At 38.3% G+C, this 19222-nt stretch overlaps 1 protein-coding gene across 2 annotated transcripts in view; it reads right to left on the reverse strand.

Moving 5' to 3' along the window:
* Nucleotides 1–19222, reverse strand: part of GRIN2A (glutamate ionotropic receptor NMDA type subunit 2A) — a 152467-nt gene that overhangs the window by 64691 nt on the left and 68554 nt on the right. For both annotated transcript variants that reach the window (XM_054271322.1, XM_054271321.1), the window contains exon 4: nt 2758–3353. In XM_054271322.1, the coding sequence (XP_054127297.1) occupies nt 2758–3353 (596 nt within the window). The remainder of the gene's footprint in view (nt 1–2757; nt 3354–19222) is intronic.

Consider the following 19222-nt stretch of genomic DNA (forward strand, 5'->3'; position numbering starts at 1 on the left):
CTGAAACTGTGAAGATTCCATTTCAAAATAAAACCCCAATTAAGCCATTGATTTTTCATGTAAAGTAGAAAAGTAAAATTAATGATGAGGATGAGAAAGTCCAATGAATTTATGTAATTCACCTTGGCATGGAGAGACTGGTCAGCTCCCCAGGATTACTTAGTCCTGGTAAATGCTTGTATGTACTTGACTTGCTAGCAGATTATATGTGACAGGAATAGTCTTGGGGAGTTATTACATAAGAATGACTATTTAAAGTTTATTTATTTTAGTATAATTCTGACATTTCTAAATTAAAAAACAGCCTACTTCTTGTTCTTGTGGTGTTGGAAAAGCTCAAAGAATCTCCAGTACAGAAAAGGTATTTTTATTTCATAGCTCAGTGTTTCACATCAGGAGGAGACTTTTTTAACCACAGTGCACTACAGCTTCTCCTATTAATAATTCCTGGGTGCATCATGCACTGCATGCTGCAGAATCTCCTGGTGAAGTCTAATCTCACTACCCCAGCACTCACAAGCCCTGTTCTTGTACTCATGCAGATTTAATGAGAAAATAAAGATTATTTAGAGAAATACAGCTTATGCTGGGTTCTGAATACTTAATTCAAGTCTACACTAGTGTATTAGCCAAACAACAGGGAAGGAGCCTTTTTCAAACCAGGGTCAAGTTTTTGTGCCCCTTCCAAGAGTATTTTAAACCCCAACACTTATGACAGAATACAACTAAACTTTCACAGAAACTAGAGTTTCAATTATTAATAGTGCCTGCCTGGTTTGTAGGTCAGGTGCTGCTGTTCAGGCACAGGATTTGGTGAACAGGAGGCTCCCACTGCTCCCTGGCACTGCCAGCACACACACCAAGAGCCAGCACGGGGGTGACATGGGGGGGACAGTGCCCCCCCTGCTCTGCCCTGAGCCCAGGGACACACAGGGACACACAGGGACACACAGGGACACGCCACGGCTTCCCGAGAGCCCTGCTGGGCACCACAGCCACCCACAGCGGCAAATCCTGCCCCACAAAGTGACTCCAGAACATACCGAAAATCTGTATTAGAATTCTCTCCCAGGTTTGGTCAGCTTAGGAAGCTGAAAGTACCGAACGAGTTACTGGATTAGAGCATTACCTTGTTATTTTGTAATTAAAACAGCAGGAAAAGCAGGAAAAGAATCGTGGGGTTTCTGCAATGTCTCCAGGGAATTTGTAGTTTTAGAGGCAGAGGTTCAAAAATAGGAAAGGAAGCAGAAAAAAGCCTGCAAGTGTCATACTAAAGGCAAGTTCTTGCTAAGGAAATGTTAAAATTAATTTACTCGGCTGCATTTGGCTTTTAAGGAAGCTTCTGAAGAATGCTGTGTGCAAAGAGGCTGTTTTCATGGAAAACTGTTCCAGGACATCGTGTGGTAATCAACCCCTAATCTAAATATGCACATACATCTCAAGATTAAAACTGTTCCAAAACCTCCTTTTGGAAATCAGCACCAACTTTCCTTCCTGTGCCTGCTTTTTTGTAGAAAGCACTCCATCTGCACTATTTGGTTAGAACAAGGGTCATAAATACTTCCTAGTAACTTCCATATTGACAAGAGTTATTAAAAAATATGCAAGAGATCCTACTTCCTCTCACAGACCAGATAAAGAAATATATTACCATGCAACATTTTGGATAGAAGTAATCAGAAGTATCAAGTCTAAAAGGGATAATTAAAAAGAAAATAATAATAATAACAAAATAAGAATCCTGATTTAAACTTTGGCAGCTCCCATCTAACAAACTGTTTAGAGAAAACATCTATATCAGATTGGATTAATGTCAGTAAAGTTTCACAGTTATTCTATCAGAGGTGACAATAATATACCCTTACAAGTAAAGGGGACAGATTTCAGTTCTCATGTGATAAAAGTTGCCTAACTAATCTAATACTTCTACAATTTCCAGGGACAGTGCTTTAATGCTGCACATCGCTTGTCTTCTAAAATATGACCAGGTTCCTGCTGATGCAAGTGATACAGGCTCAGCCTCCAGAGCTTTTTGGCAATTTTACCTCATAGTTAAAGCACACAACAGTCCAATTTTGTTCACTCATCTTCATACCCTCTAAGACCAATTTCTGTCATCTTCCACACTAGATTCAGAGCAGTGTTTATTCTCCACAGCACACATCACCTCAAGGAACACAGCTATTGTCACAGACATATTTTATGAAAAATCCTTCATTAGGATCTTTTCCCCTGAGAAGCTGAGAGGCCTCAGAAACAAAATGTAAACAATGGTTATCTGCTGCTGTAGAATGCAGCAGGTGCATCTGTGATTGGTCTCGTGGTTGTTTTTAACTAATGGCCAATCACAGTCCGGCTGTGTCTGGTCAGTCACAAGATTTTATTATCATTTCATTCCTTTCTATTCCTTGCAAGCCTTTTGATGAAATCCTTTCTTCTATTCTTTTAGTATAGTTTTAATATACCATTTTCTTTTAATATAATATAGATCATAAAATAATAAATCAGCCTTCTGAAACATGGAGTCAAGATTCTCATCTCTTCCCTCATCCTGGGACCCTTGTGAACACCACCACAATCTATCAGTGCAGCAAGTCATTTTGGACATTCTTCTGCAACATCTGAAAACCCGTGCTGAAAAAGGGCTCAATGGGATTAGCAAAAACCAATATTCCCCTTCAAGAAACATACAGTGGCAATCAAAGAGAAAAGTACAAGGCTGCAGAGGTCAAAATGACCCAAAGCAATCATCCTTACTTGTGCAAGGTTTGAGAGGGCCGGTCGTTTTTCTCCAGCTGTCCGTAGCAGCTGGTCCGTGCCTCAGGAAGGAAGGAGTACTTGTCCAGCATGGCTGAGGCAGCAGTGGCAATGACCCCCAGGCCATCCCGGACCCGAGCTTCTAAACTGTAGTCCCACTCATCATAAGCTGCTGAAATGAGTCCTGAAGGAAACTCCTTGGGAGTGATTTCTGTGTTACCACTAACCAGGCTGGGAACTATCCAAAAGAAATCATAGCCAGTGAGGCCCAGGGAGCGAGCCTCATCCAGGATGTAGACAGCTTCATCCTTGGAACAATACAGCAGGATGACAGATGAATGGATCTTCTTCAGCTGGATTTGGGTCTTGGCATCATCTCCAAAGGCAGTATCGAGTATGATGACGTTCTGCATGTCCCAGCCCACAAAGCTGTTTTCCACAGTGGTCTTAATGACATTGATGAAATCTCGATATCCAGGGAAAGTGGTGGTCACCAGAGAGAACACGTGCCAGTCATAATCCTGCATGATCTTCAGCATGATAATGGCTTCTTGCTGGATGGAAGCCCCAAACTGGAAGAACGTGGACATGACATCCTAAAATACCAAACACAGCAAAAGATTAGCAACTTGGTACAGCTCCAAAGGGAACAGAATCTCTAATTCTGCTTTCTGTTCTGCCAGAGCTGCCAAACTTCCATTGCATTCCAGTAACTTTCTGTGGGTTATCATTTTCAGACCATCAGTAGCAACACTGACTATAGGTACTTACAGCTAATCAAAATATTTGCCAAAAAGAACAAACTGATATTTACATGAGAAATTTCCAAGTGCTGGATCACTTGCAGAAAACTCAAATCAGTAGCTACTGAGGCAGCTCCCTGGGGACAGCCACCCACAGTTAAACAACTCTCCAGCAGGAAGTTTTACATTCCTGTAAACACATCAATGCAACCCAACAAACTCACAGCAATTTGTAGTTACAAATAAACTGCAATGAACGTGCTGGAGGAGCTCTGTACTTCCAGACATAATGTCTGAGTGGGAATTCATCTCCAAGGTTCACTAGGCTTGGTGGAAGCTTTCAGACTCTGCAGAAGGAGATTTTCCATCCCCAGGGACTGAGTTCAGTGCTGGTCTTGCTCCGTTCAGAGCACACGGCCCATTGATGCCTGATGGAGAATTAACAGGATGGGACTCCAAAGACAACCAGCAATCTGTCAGTGTCCTCATTAGATGGAAATAACTTCAAACAATGGCCTCACAGTCTGCAATTGCTCTGTAATGTTGCCCAAGACAGATTTGTTTCTAATATTTGTCTTATGATTTACAGAATTCATAACATTTTATACAGTGCAAGGGCAGGTGCTGCTTATTTTGACATCATCAGAAATAGGCAGCACAATTCATTTTGTTGGCACTAAATTTCCAAACCTTTTCAGTGGTATATTTTTACTAAGCTGCTGTAAGATCTAAATTTATTTTTTTAATTTTACATTCTGCATTTACATACAATAATTAGAATGCCTAAACTATACATGGGAAGCAGTATAATCTTTATTTTTCTTTATATTTTATATTTACTTCAGTATTTATTCTTGACCAGTAGAGGAAACTTATTTGCATCATTTTCAGACACAGAAAGCATGAACTCCTGGTGAAACAAAAGCTTATGATTTAAAAATAAGATATGAATCATTCAAGATTTCTTATGCAGGCCTCTGAAGGAAGACACATATGATGTTTTTAATTTAAAGAGTTTTATGATCACGGTCACAAACTGCTATCCTATTTTACACTTGCAGGGAACAGAAACAGATTCATTGATTTCATGGCAGGGTGGTGTTAAACATACAAATATTAGTGAGAATGATAGCTCAGCTCTGCAAATCTATTCCAAGAAAACAGTCTGTACTTCTTTAAATAGATGAAGTGTGTTATTACTTTCCAAGTGTTAAGAAGCTGGTACCAGGATTTTATATAGTTTGACAGCAATAAAAGTCTTACAACTTGTGTAAGACCTGAAGACTGATACTGAAGGTATAAAATCACACTGCTGGTGGTAATGAAATCATCTGCCATGGCTCCTTTGGTACCTCATGACATTCTGAATACCAGAGACAGATTTGAAATGTTTTGGGTTAATTACAAATGTTATAAAATATGTTTTGGAGAAGAATTGAATGAGGAATATTTGGTTGCTGATTTCCACAAGGAGCTATTTCCTGGTGACTTGGACTAGATACGTAAAAACCAGTAAAGATTTTCATGTGGGGACTCACAGCTTAAGGAACCCAGCACACAGAAAAGCTGCTCAGAGTCAGCATTTAATGATTTAATTACTGATTTACTACTACAAAGTAAAGTAGATATCTACAGACAGTGCCCTGAATTCAACTTTGGTTCAGCTCCTAACTGATCATAAAAAATATTGTCATTCAAATCCAATCACTTCAGTTTTCTTCTCCAACTCTTATCTTTGTTTCCATTTATGATTGTGCTAAATTACAGTAAAAAGTAAAAGCATTTACAGTAGATTAAGTAGATTGTATCCATCATATCCTTTCACTCTTCCCCATTTCTGTATGCATTTTATAGCAATGGAATAATTCTTTCAAGCAATAGATACACCTTGGTCCTTTGTGCATCACAAGGAACTTCTCCAATGAGGGCATTGCCCCCAACATTTGAGGGAAAAAAAAAAAAAAAAAATCACATGGACATTTTTAAGTGTGACCTTTCTAACTAGTAAATACAGATTTTTAACCTAGAGCAGTCCTTGGCATCTTCCCTAGCAATTAAGAACAGTGTTGAGCACAATGCTCCGTGTCACCATTGCAGCAGGCTGACAACAAAAGAGAAGTCATAAAAGTAAATCCTTTCCTTCAGTAAATATTATGTTAGAAAAACAGTTTACGAAAGGAGTTTCAGACATTTTTGTAAAGGTCAAGCCCATATTACAAGAACCCATTTCCTGTAACTGTGAATGCAAAGTCTAGTCAAAATCAGGCAACCATTATCAATTTGCAATTAAAATGCTAAAAAACACCTGTAACTATACAGTGGAAAGAAGTTTGGGGTTAGGAAAAATGGAGACACAAACATCATGAGCAAGATTCTCATCTGAAGAAATTCCATGTAACTGCACTGACTTCACTGGATGCTTTTATGGACCTGAAGACCTGACTGTATTTACAATGCATTTGAAACAGATGGAAGATTACAAGGAAATTGCAGCCTTAGGAACTTCAGCAGATACTTAAATGACTATAAGGAGAATATTCAAGGACATATCCATTAAATGGGGGGGAAGGGTGAAGTTTAGTGAAGAAATAGCAAATAAATAAATAGAACTGTATCAGATTCAACTATTGTATTCTTAAACATCTACAGAGTCTTTCATTTTGGGGGGTTTTAAGCTTCACATTCTTTTCAAAAAGCATTATTATTCCTCTGCTTTATACAGACTTAAATTCCATATGTGTAATAAAATACTAAGTTCCAATTTTCTACATTCAAATGCAAACTAGAGTGATGTTTGTAAAAAACAAAATTATTGCATTATTTTCATTTAACTGTCATCTTATCATGTATTGAGACATCCATCTAAATCATTGCTGAAGCAGGAATACAGATGTAATATCAGAGGTGCTTTGAATGCACACTAGAAATATTTTACTTTCATTCCTCAATGCCTCCAACTTTTGAGATTACTGGTGGAGGTTGCAAGGAAGGAGTACAATTTATCCAGGGCAAGAAAATTTTTACAGAGGAATTTTTCTCAGATAAATTTCAAAGCATGACAATCCCAAGATGTTACATTTAGTATGAGTAAAGATTTAGTTGGAAGTATTTTTCTCTTCCGACTTCTTAGCTAGATTCCACCACATCCATGTGAACAAGAAACAGCAGTGAGAAGATAAAGAGCAAATGAAAACATTTGGCTTCTTTCTGTCTTGCACATGAGTGTACAGTTTACAGCAAAACATCTCCCCATATGTTTCACAGCAGAAGGAAGTAATCCTTCAATTTGCTTCTTGCAAAATGTTATTCCTGAATTTTGTATGTGACAAGGTTCTGTGGTTGCAGGAGAGGGCACCTCAACGTTCCCACGCTCGGGCACAGAGCAGCCCAGCTCTCCTGCTGCTGTCATTGACACATTCATATCTTGGAGTAAGTTGATTTTAATTAGTGTACCCAGTCCATAAATCTGTCACTGTTGTCAGAAATGCACATTTCATTTCCCAATTCCAGCAAATTACAGGAATATTTCTCTGGAAATCTCCTCCTCAGCCATTGTCACAACATCTCAGCTTCCCAGCTCTGGCTTTTCCCTGAGCCCAGCAGGGTCACTCCCAGCCGAGGGAAGCCCTGGTGCTGCTTTGTGCCTGACAGGGAAAAGGCGGCAGGAGTTGGTCAGCTGAGGAAAGAAATACTTGTTATCTAAACTAGTGTAGCTTTTGTTAAATGAAAATTAAACTCTAAACTAGAACAAAACTGGGGTCAACATGGGAGCAAATCAATTTTCCTCTCTGCAGACATAGCAAGGGACAATCACTTCACTGGTAAGACAATATTATGACAGGAAGGGAAAAACCAATATGAAAGAGAGTCTAAAAAGCAATCCAGAGGATGATTTTATTCAAATAGCAGCAAGATTATCATGACAGGACTACAAGTAGGACTTTAACATTATCTTAATTGCTTCATTCTTACTCTCTTTCACAGAGATCAGCAAAAATTATTTTTCTTTGATTATGCACAACTGTAAATCAGACAACCCATTTTCATAAAGATTTACAGCATGTGGTGCCAGGTCCCATACACAGTGCAAGCTGTTCCCTGTTTAATGAAATATGATAGTTATTTTTCATTTTTATAAAGACTGGCAAAATTGAAAGCCAGAGGTTAGTCATGAATTCAACTGAATAATTTAGCATCGCATCAAAAATACACTGGATAAAACTATTTGTGCTGATCTCAGATGTAGGTAAAAACGTGCATTTTGCAAGGTGTTAACTTGGTACCATTTTTTTGGACTACTTGAAGTGCTGCCTTGATTCCCTGGTAAACATTAATTGAATTGCATTTCTCTGCCATGAATTTCCAGGCCCCAGCCAAAGGGTTTTCCTTTGTAGAAGGGCACAGACCCATGCCAAACTTGCAAGTAAATGCAAGCACTGAAGTGGAAGAGCTGAAAGGAAAACCTTTCCTCCAAGACACCCTGCATATTTTTGAATCCTTAAGTTATTAAATTCCGCCTCTATTCATTAAGAGAGAGAGCAGGCAATTCCCAACACAAACAGCTCACTGAGGTGCCCAGGGAGAAAACTCCTCCATTATCACCATGGGAGCAATTTGAGGGAGGTTATACAAAAATTTGTACTTCCATACAAAGCGTAGCAAGATGTGAGGGTGGAAGTAATTTACTCATTCTTACAAAAAGCAGAAAATCCTTGCTTCCCAAGGACCTGCCACCTCTCTGGCCTCACACATGGTGAAACCAGAGCCAGAAAACGGGTGGAAATCTTCTTACTCTGTAATTTAACTGCTGCAAATGCACAGCTACTAAATGTATAAAGGTCAACTAAAAGGACAAACTGAAGCCTTACTTTTTATTTTAAAAGTTTGCTCTAGGAGAGGAACACTGAATTAGAGAAGGGCAGTAGAAAGCAAGGGAGTGCATTATGGGTTTCTAATATATGACATGTCCCCTTTTATTATTTCACGGAATAAATATCAGAGTAACATGATTTCAAAAGGTTAGCACTGGCCTAATCAAGCATGTTCTTTCCCATTTCCATAGGGAGTCTGCAGAAATTCATTTTGCAAAGACTTCTGTATATTTTAGGTCATGGCTTCATCCTAAGAATTTTGCTAGAAAAGAGGTTCTGTGAGTTTTTTTCCTTCTTATTATATCCATTTAATGTTATACCACCTATTTGGCTTATCTAGGCCTGTTACAAGAGCTGAAGCTTGTCACTTTTTTTTTTTTTTTTTGGGTACCAGAAGAGCAAATAAACAAAGAAAAAGTAATGAGAACAGGGTTTATAGCAATCATTGCAGAGTCACCTGGGTTTGATCCTTTACATTTTCAAAAAATAGAGTGTCATGTCTAATGAAAGCAACTCAATATGTGATTACAGTGAAATAACCTAATTATGGAAGATGACTAGTTTTGCACAGAGCTCATGAGCCATTCCTGGGCTGGAGCTCACTCACCATCTGGGTTTTCTTTCACAGATTGTTCAAACTCTGGAAATTGGGGTGGCTCAGTGTGAGCTCCTGATCAACCCAGACAGACAGGTGAAAAATGTTTTCAAAGGCTGAAATGAGCCAACAAGACTGTGACCAGGCAATAAAATCCTGAGAATGTCCACATGAATCAGCAGGGATTTTGGGGTGCTCATTTGATGCAAAGTTTATTTACAAGATGCCTTCTTTCTAGATAGACTTTCATTTCCACAGTTACAGAAATGCTTTGCATTACCATGTTTACCATTAATATTTCAATGAGGAAGGGCAAAATTGTGGGTTTACAAAATGGCAATATGGAGCTGCTTTGCTATTTGGGTAAGTAACAGCTATTCTGCAGATTTTGGGGTCAAAAACAATCCAAATGTAAGAAGTAGAGTACTGATGCCTCAAAGAATAAAGGGAGAATAAAAAGTGTTTTCAAAAAGAATCTGTTTGTTTTGTACGTTCAAATATTTCTTGACTATAAATCATTGACTCTTTAACCCACACTGGGTCATGTAGTTCTGTACATCAGTGTAATCAGCATTATCCTAAAGTACTTCACCTTTAAGGGATGTGCATGCAAGTTTTGTTTCCTGTCAGAATTTCACCCAGAAAATAAATATTGAAAAATGTGTTTGACCTAATATATTGTGTAGCAAGGAGGATGGATTATAGCTGAGTATCAATTCCCTTATGCCCCTTGCCATGACTGCAGATAAATGCTTTGCCATTTTTTAAATTTAGATTTTTTTCATGGCTTGTATAAGCAGTGTCCTTCTGCTTTATTCATGCAATTAGTCATCACTAAACTGATGTAAGTAAATAGCTTATTGAAGAGCCCAAGAAGACTTCATTTTCCATAGGAAAATGACTTTAAATGAGCCAAGGAGCACATCTTTCACCTCAAGGAACACCTGAGTTCATATGGAGAGCTCTTGAGTCTGTCCTTTCAGTGAAACCTCTTCAAGCAGTTGTCATGAATGAGGGGAGAGTAATCAGGAAAATTAAAGACTTTCCAAGGACAGGAAAAGCAATTGCTGTGATGTTACTCCAGTTAATCCTGGTGAAGGTAACTGGCTTTCTGCTGTGTGGGAACATTCATCTGCCAACAACTCATGTCTGAAACATCAAAACAAAGTTTTGGTGACAGCATTAGGAAAAGTAATGGGCTCCTGTTCCAGCTGTCCCCATGAGAAAGTTCAGAACACAGTTAGGGTGACTTGTTGTGTACATGTCACCTAATTGGCTGAGAAAAAGGAATAAATTATGCAACCCAACCCCAAACCATGATTCTACTGCAAAACTATCAAAATGCACTTGTTGGAAGGTAGAAAGCCTTGGTGTGTTTTCAGAAACAAAAACCATTTTTCAGCCTTATAGACAGCTATTCACCAGGTATCAGAAATAAAAAGCATTAACAGAACATCAGAGAGCTTGTGAATTAACCCAGTGAAAGGTCAAGACTCAGGAAATCCAGCAGGGATACACACAGGCATTTTGAGAAAGGAAAAGTCAAGGTAACCTTCCTCTCCTAGTACTGGTACCTCCTTATAACTCACATAATTCATCTCTTGAAATAAAATACCATAAAGATATAGGATATATGAAGGACACCAATCAAATAAGCTGGATAGATGTCTGGGAAACAAATAAAAATCTTTATATATAGACTGTCCATCCCCACTACATCTCATATTCCACTGGGGCTTTATTTACCAATGTTCCCTTTGTTTCATATCACTCTTCTTTTTACTACCAAAACAAACACTGGGCCATGGGGAATACCTCACCTTCCTCCAGTTGCAGTCTGACTGTGGAGAATTATCTATCAAATCAACTAGTTCATTCACTTTGAACCACATCTGCTCCCATAAGGCCATCACAGGTGAGCTTCTCTTGATTTATGGGCATTTGGGGGAACTTAAATGGATATAAAAGCAAAGCATTTAGGTTACAGTGAGTTATATTATTTCTTGGAACAGACAGCTAGGTCTAATTATTAATCCTGAAAACAATCCTGCTGATAATGGCTATGCTTCATGAAATAAGCCCTGTACATGGGGTTTAACCAGTTCCAAAATGAATCCCAGATAGCCAGGTTTTGCTAAGTCAGATGCATCTGTGACACAAAGGAAGATTCTAAAATTTTCAAGCAACTCCAAAAAGAAAGAAATTTAAAAACAGTGTTTTATCTTCCTCTTTAAATAAGAATTGAAGCTTGCCAATTCATATTTTTTAGATTTTCAGTAAATAAAATTTTATTGTAATAGTTAAGACTTACATACCCCAAAGGATTATATCATAAGTATTTAAAAAGCTCAGTGGTCACATTTTGTCTGATTAACAGCTTTTTACAGCACCAGCCTAATTCATTTTCTTTCTAGAATCAGTTACCCATATTGACTTCACTCTACCATACCATAGGCTTAAACCTGCACACAAGTTACTGTGAGCCATCCACAGAATGTGCTAGAATCCAATTTGCTTGACATCTTCTTGAGTATCTGCTAAATTAAAATATGTAGTGGTAATATTTTAGCTAAGTAAAATTTGATGTGTTTATATTACTATTGCTGTGCAATCAAAAAGTGTAAGTTGTCTGAACAGCTTATGGAAATTTTCAAGAATCAATGCTATGCAATAATTCCTCCCAGGAACAAATTTTCATTCCAGGTATTTAGTATGCAAGACCCCTAAGCACTTTTCATGATTATATGACTTTTAAAATGTCATTTTCATACATATTGTATACCCCAACCTATAGGAAAAGTTGCTTAGAACAAAGATTTAGGGTGGTTGAGGATAAGTTTAATTTTCTGTTCATATCTCTTTTCTAGCACAAGTATTGCACAGGAAAATCCTGCAATATCAAACCACTTACAGTTCACACATCGACAAAAGTTACGAAAATTTACAGCTTTTGCCATTAGGAGCTTTTAAAATAACACTATCCAATCTTATTAATCCTGTAAACAGAACTATGGCCAAAGATTCGGCATTAAATCCAAAATCAGTAGCAATTTAGGATTTAATAGCAGCTGAATTAAGCCAAACAGGCTGTTTGCTTATAGTATGTATTGCACGTGAGCATAAATGTCATACACTATATAGAAAGATAAGCATAATTGAATATAAATAAAAATGCCTTAAGATATCATCTCCTTATCTGAAAACATTTGGCCTCAACTGAATGCTAAAACACTTCTCACTTGTGTTGGGGATGAGAAGCCAGAAAACCATTAACTAAGTCATTTCCATACATCTCCACTTAGCAAGTAAAAACGAAGGTAACAAACAACCTCCTCCTCCACCCCCTTCCACCAAATGGTGAGTATAGAACATTAGGAGAATAAAAGAAATTTAAAAAGCCAATTTCATTTTCTACTCTGTGCTTATAACTGTGCTTTTCCTTGATGAGCCAGAAATCTTGGAGCAGCACCTCTGTGAACCTGCTTGGACCAAAGAGAGAAACCCAGCAGCCAGAAGCAAGCTGGGGAGGGCAGGCAGACAGATGGGAAGGGAATTTTTTAAGAGGAAGGCTGAGCAGAGTTCAAGGGAGCCATTCCAAGCAGCTTTCCATGGCAACAGAAATTTGTAGGATAAATTTAAGTATCAGAGGAAGATAAGAGATTGAAGGCTCTTGATCTCATCAAGAAGACAGTCATTTTGGTTCCCCAGGTAGTCTGGGTGCTAAACAAGAAGAGGAGCAAACCTGACTCACCTGCCTTAGAAACGCAAAGTGACAAAACCCCTGTAACTCACCCAAAGCACATTAAATTCCTCTTGGAGGAAGAGTTTCACAATGCTCAGAATGCTCCTCTGCTCTGAGGTACAATCAGCACATCTGAAGAGGGGACTGTACTCCAGGGAAGTTCCATTTATGCTTATCCTTTCCATTCTCCTCTTCAGGCACCATCTCCAGCCTCTGGGCAAAACTGCAGCTGCTCTTGTGTTATGCTAATAGATATTACAGCCTTTCTCAGACTGAGGGATCGGCCTATCAATCTAGAAATTAATTTCCTTTTCCACTGTACATTTAAGAGCAGCAGGTCAGAAGCACGTTCAGTTACAAAATTTCTGATATGTGATCTAAATCCACACTTACATATCACCCTAGCTGAAGAGGAGAGGGTGACTAACTGCTCATCCTAGAATTAATCCTACTGATAAGAAGGCAGCACAAAATACACCAACAATGAACAGTATTTCACAGGCACTCACTGCAGAGCCTTTGAACAATCACAAAACAAATCACATTTGTGCTAAAGCAGTGGCAAGGGCTCCAGTGCTCAGAGCTGCTGCATCCACACCAGAAGGAACTCAGGAAGGCTGTGGAGTTCAGCTGCAGGCAGATCCAACAGTTTCCCCCATCCCAATCCAGATAAGGACATAAGCACTGACTGCATTCTGTGATGGAGGGTGAGGTAATGTAACAGAAATGTGCAGACAAAAAACTCCAATGCACCTACTTTTCTGACTACCCACACTGTTCCTCACATTTGATTAAATCTACATTTTCTTTTTGGCATTCTGTTTAAGGATGCACCAACTTATTTAGTTGCAAGAATATCACACATCAAGATATTTCCCAAGCATTATTCCCATAAGCAAATAATACTCCAGGCAGAAGAGCTTTACCAACATATATTCAAATTACTGAGACTTTCCATGGGCAGTAAAACTACTTCTTCTGTGAAATAGCTTAGCTTGTTAACTTTTCCTTAGTTATGCAGAGGCAAAACATCTTTAAGCATGGCTCTGATTTACAGTTAATATCAGAGGGAAAACATAACATCAAGAAGGGAAATGTTCAAAATACGATTTATCATCTCCTTACAAGGCATAGTAATTCTTTCTAGAAATTATTATAGATTTAACAGTCATATCACACAATGTAAATGCTGCAGTGCTACAGCAAACTGAGTATCTCATTTCCAGCTATTAAAAAAAACATGCTTGTACAATGTGAAGAAGACTGAAGACATCTTCCTGAACCTGCACAATATCTTTGAAGAGAGAAACATCATAATTCCTGTACTGAACACAAATAAGTAACAAAACTTATTATATGGATTGACGGTTTTAAGCCCAGAAATTTTTATTAGGTGCATTTAACAACACAAAGCATGCAGCATTTTCCCAGATAGGTACAACACCAAAAACCTAAATTACTTCCATGGATTTCTGTGAAAATATGAAATTATTATTTTGAGTTTTTCTAACCTAGGCATGAAACAAAGAAAGACTTGTAGCTAATCTTGGTATATGCAACAACAGTTAGACTTTTTCAAGTATCCATTGTATAATTAAATTGCAAATGCCATCACATCTAAGTTCAATGGGAGCTCAGCGTGTTCGAAAGTTTTCAGGGGTGGGTTTGCTTAAGCAGAAAGGAGCATCTGCACAAATGTGAGGGTTCATCCATGCCCGTTTTATTTTTGCTACTCTGTGTGTCCTCAGAAAAGCGTTTCATGCTCAATTAACTGAAATAGTTTCTCTACAAACACAAAGTGGGAGTTCTTGATCATTTTCATTAACAGAACAAAAGGATTTAGATGCCAATCCTTTGGGTTCCTTTGAAAAAAACCCTTGTGTGTGGGATGATTAACAAATAAAACACCTGTTATAAGTTGTTAAAAGCTTTTGGTTCCGCACATAAAAGATGAGTATTGTTACATTTTGGGGACCTTATGTAACAAAGCTTGTTAAGGAAGTTACAGTTGCAGATCAGAATTCAGTGTAAGGGCACAAGGGAATGTGCTTGCCCTTACACTGTTCATCTCCATTTGTCTCTGTGTCCCCAGTGCCATACTCTGGAACAGCAAAATTAAGTTTACCAAGTACAAAGACTGCTTTTCTTTTGCAGGTCCTGTAGAAATAATCTATGGTCCCCAAAATCCAGTCTAAAAATACTGACTGAGCAGCATCCCAGCCATTTCCATCTGATACCTGATCTTCACAGCAGGGGTATTATTTCACTATTATTAAACACGTCATTAAGTAATATAGGATTGATCTTAACAACTTATTGCGATGTAATACCAGAAAGGAAAAGACAAAAGTTATGATCTGATCCTTGCAATATATTGCAACAGATATATATATAATTTAGATATATACATTCCACAAGAACTCCTGAAATACAGGTGAAATGTGGAAGAACAGGCAAACTCGGTGCACAGCTCTCACTAGGCAGTTCTGACCTTCCTCTCAGTGACTCATAATCCTCTGTATATAAGCAATGTGACTTCAGGTTTGTTAGATAACAACACTTCATGATCATTAACACATCATTTAAAACACCCAAATAATTAAGCTGTACCAAATCTCCACCTTTTCTGCAATGAAGACAATCTTCTGGAGCAAGCAGGGATTGTTCTGTGTTCAGATCCAGCTCATATCAGGGAGAAAAGTGCTGATTTTTCAAATCCTTACTAAATAAGTCCTTCTGCACAGTATACATTGAAAACTGGGAAAGAAAAGAAAACTGAGATGTAAAATCTTTGCTATACTGCTCGACTGGCTCCATTCCACAGAAAGTGGAATTGCTTGCCCAGGTGAAGCTCTTGAGAAGCTGGATACCTGGATGATGCCATGGGACCTGCTATTCCTCCTGAGGAGATGGATACCTGGATGACTCCATGGGACCTGGCATTCCTCCTGATGGACAGACAGCTGTTGTGCATGTCCAGAGTCTGTCAGTCCATTAGAAACTCCAAAAAGAGGAGCAAAAACATGCTTATGTAGAGAAAGCTCCCTGCTGCTCCTGCCTCCTCATGGGGGAGGAATTGGTTTGATCAGGTCAGGAGCAGGGAACTTAGAACAAAGGTGTCTCCAAAAAGCACACCCAGAACAAATGACCATGTTTGTGTTACCAAACATGTGCTGCAGGGAGTAGGCCAACACCCCACAGCGGGGATCTTCTGTGCTCAGCTTGCCTGGCACAGACTGCAAAGTCACTGGCAAGGAATTCAGAATCCCTGAGCCACTCAAAGGATCTTGGATAACCAGAGTGGAGGAGAGGAGCAAAATTCCACCCACTGGAAAGGAACAGTTCCCCTTTATAGGCCTGGAGAAGAAGGGCCTATAAAGTTGGTTAGAAAGCACCACAAGACAGGAGGAGTCAGGTGAGCTCTGACCCCCACCAGGTGTCCCACAAGTTAGAATTTCATCTGGAACACTGCCTCTAAAAGCCATTTCTGGTGACAGCTCAGCTATTTCCACCCCATCATATCCCAGTTCTGCTGTCCTGGGCTGGCACAGAGCCAGACAAACATTCAGCATGTTGGAAATAGATGAACAGTGCAAAACAATTAACTCCCTCACGGGTAACAGAAAATACTTCCTTTCACTGTTAGTGTATTATTACCAGTAAAAATTTGGACAACCACTGGTTCTCAATAAAAGTATTAAACATGAAATTTTTTATCCAATTCTAAATGAAACACTTTCATTTGAAAATACAAACAGGAAGTCCTGTCATTTGAATTCATGCTCTTTTTCAGAAAATATAGAAAAGCTCAGAGCAGAAGTAATGCAATGTGACAGGTGACCAGACACATATCACAAGCAGTTAAGGAATGCCATTTACATAGCCCATTTCTTCAAGTTAATCACCCTTATTAATAAACAAATACTAAGAATAACATGATTTAAAATAAATTTAGTGAGAGCCAATAAAAGTTTAACTCACTCAATTACAGCAATAATTGTCCATTACTCTCCATAATGTAGCTTAGCCAGCACTAATGTCTGTCATTTCAGACTGCATTTGTAAAATGACTGGATCATAAAATGGGATTTTTCACAAAAGCTACATTTCAACAGCTCTCAGTTTCCAAGATATAACAGGTTCCCTTTGTAATAAGGAGTAAGCCTTAGAGTGAGACAGAATAACGTATATCCTTGTAAATCTTTCCTCCTGGAAGATTTACTTATCCCCAACAATAGATGGAATAGTTTAGCACAAATCATGTCACAGTGCCCCACCTCATGAAATGTCTCAAACACATCCATACAGAAATAGTTTCTAATCTCTTTCAAGTGATAAGTCTGGTCTAAAAGTGGGTTTTTTACTAGAAGAGGGTTTTTTAGTACATACGGATGATGATGTGTTGCAATTGATGCCCATAATACAGGATATATCTAAAACACAGGATATAACTTGACTTAAATTATTTTAGTGTCTCAACTGATAACAATATGATTGTGGAATAAAAATTAAAGATGAAAAAACTGTGAATTCTATTAATATCTGATAAAAAAATTCAAGCTTGTAAAATCAACTATGTTGTACATACTAAATTTTACACTTTATGTGTAGTATTATTTATGCCAGAAGACTTGTGCAGTTTCATCTCTCTCCGGAAGATTAAGAAGCACGTTTTCCTTGTAATTTTTTGCCCAACCAATCTCATTAAGGAGTTAAATTTGTTATTATACAGTCACTCCATAGAAACAAGACACACTAACATGTTCCTGCTCTCTATGTAAATTTCAAACAGCTTATGGTGATCAGTGACAACATCTCATTTGTGTTTTCTATGAAAAATTTTTATTTCTTACAACCTCACCTAAATCCCTGAGAAAGAACAGATTTTATAAACTATTCATGAGCAAAATTCAACACAAAGCACAGAATTAGGTATAAATAAATGTAACATAATTAAAGTAATATACAGATGCTTGGGGCTATAGCAGAAATTAGCATATATGGAAAAGTATGGCCTCTCCATAAAGGAGGATTCAAACAGTGGTTTCTAGTTCATTACAACCAGAAGAACATTGCCTATAATTTACCCATCAGCCAAATTAAGCACTGGAACAGCATCAAATCTGGATGAAAGTTTCAAAGACTTGCATTGAAGGTAAGCAGGGATAAAGCATTTTGTTGCTTGTTTTGTTCAGAATCCAGGTCATGTTCTGAGCTCTGTGTGTATTCCCTCTCCAACCCGGTTCACAATTCCTCTTCACATCCCAGTTCCCTTTCTGCAGCCCTCCTGCCTTCCAAGTTTCTCTCTGGATTACACCTCAGACTTGCCAAGGCCATTTAAAGTTAATGAAAGTGGACTGGCTGAAATTTCCTTCAGGCTACAATTCTTCCACAGCACTTTCATGCTTGTCTTTCATGTCAGTAATACTCTGTGTACCCACAGAAATTTAACTTAGCTCAACTACACTTGCACACAGGCAGACTGATGAAATACTACAGAAAGGAGTAGCAAATTTCATAACACATCATGCAGATAAAGCATACAGAGATTGCAGGGATGTTCTTCCCTTTAGACTTCATCAGTTTCCAGAATGATATTTCAAGCAGTTTTTCAGAAGCAAAATCTCAAAACAGGAAACGCCTGATCCAAAAATCTCAAATGATTCTACAGCTGGTCAGCACCCATGGCTGTAAAACCTGCACTTATAATGTAAGGAAAGTAAATACCCAATTTGCCATCTGTGACAAATTATAGAAGCTTTTCCCATAACATTTTAACCTAAACAACTTCTTTATTTCTAGATATACAAAGGATCCCAGTAGAGTCATTAGCATGTTAGGAGCATGGTTCTCCAAAACACACAGGTCTTTTTCTTGTGATCAGTGTATCACATTCATCACCATTAACAGTCTCAGAGGTGTTCAACTACTCACACCTGGCTCAGGAAAAAATTGATACAAAAACCCAGGTACTGTCTCCAGGAGGTGGTGAGGGAGGATTATACCTGAACTGACATTTGGTCATAACTTCCAAACATAACCCAAACACATTCCAGGGTTCCTTGAATAGCAAAAAGCATATGATGGTTCATTTATGAAATGAAATTGCACGTATTCTTTCTTCTTTTTTTCAGTGTTTTACCAACCTTGCAAAGTCATAAACAAAAAGCCAAAACCCACAAAACTTAACACTTTCTCTTCATCTATGCAGATCTGGCATGCTCTCTTTTCCATAAAAAACAAATCTCAGATTAGAAAACTCTGACATTCCAAATTTATATTTAAAGCCTTGCAGTACCTGTGTGCTCAGCTGTTTGATACCCAGGAATAGAAAACATGCATTTTTGCTAAAAGAAAGCAAGTATCCATTTCCTTGGAGCAAAAAGGGTGCAAAACCTCTTTCTTTTCACTTTAAAAAAGGTGAATCTCTAATTTCCAGATCTGTGAAGTACTCCTTTAAAAAATCTGCTGGCATAATGCTTTCCTGGATGAAGAGCCTGATGTTTTGTGGAAG

The sequence above is a fragment of the Melozone crissalis genome, unplaced genomic scaffold (genome assembly GCF_028551555.1).
Source record: "Melozone crissalis strain CALT ecotype California unplaced genomic scaffold, PUWL_Pcris_2 ptg000012l_1, whole genome shotgun sequence".
NCBI classification, from domain to species: domain Eukaryota; kingdom Metazoa; phylum Chordata; class Aves; order Passeriformes; family Passerellidae; genus Melozone; species Melozone crissalis.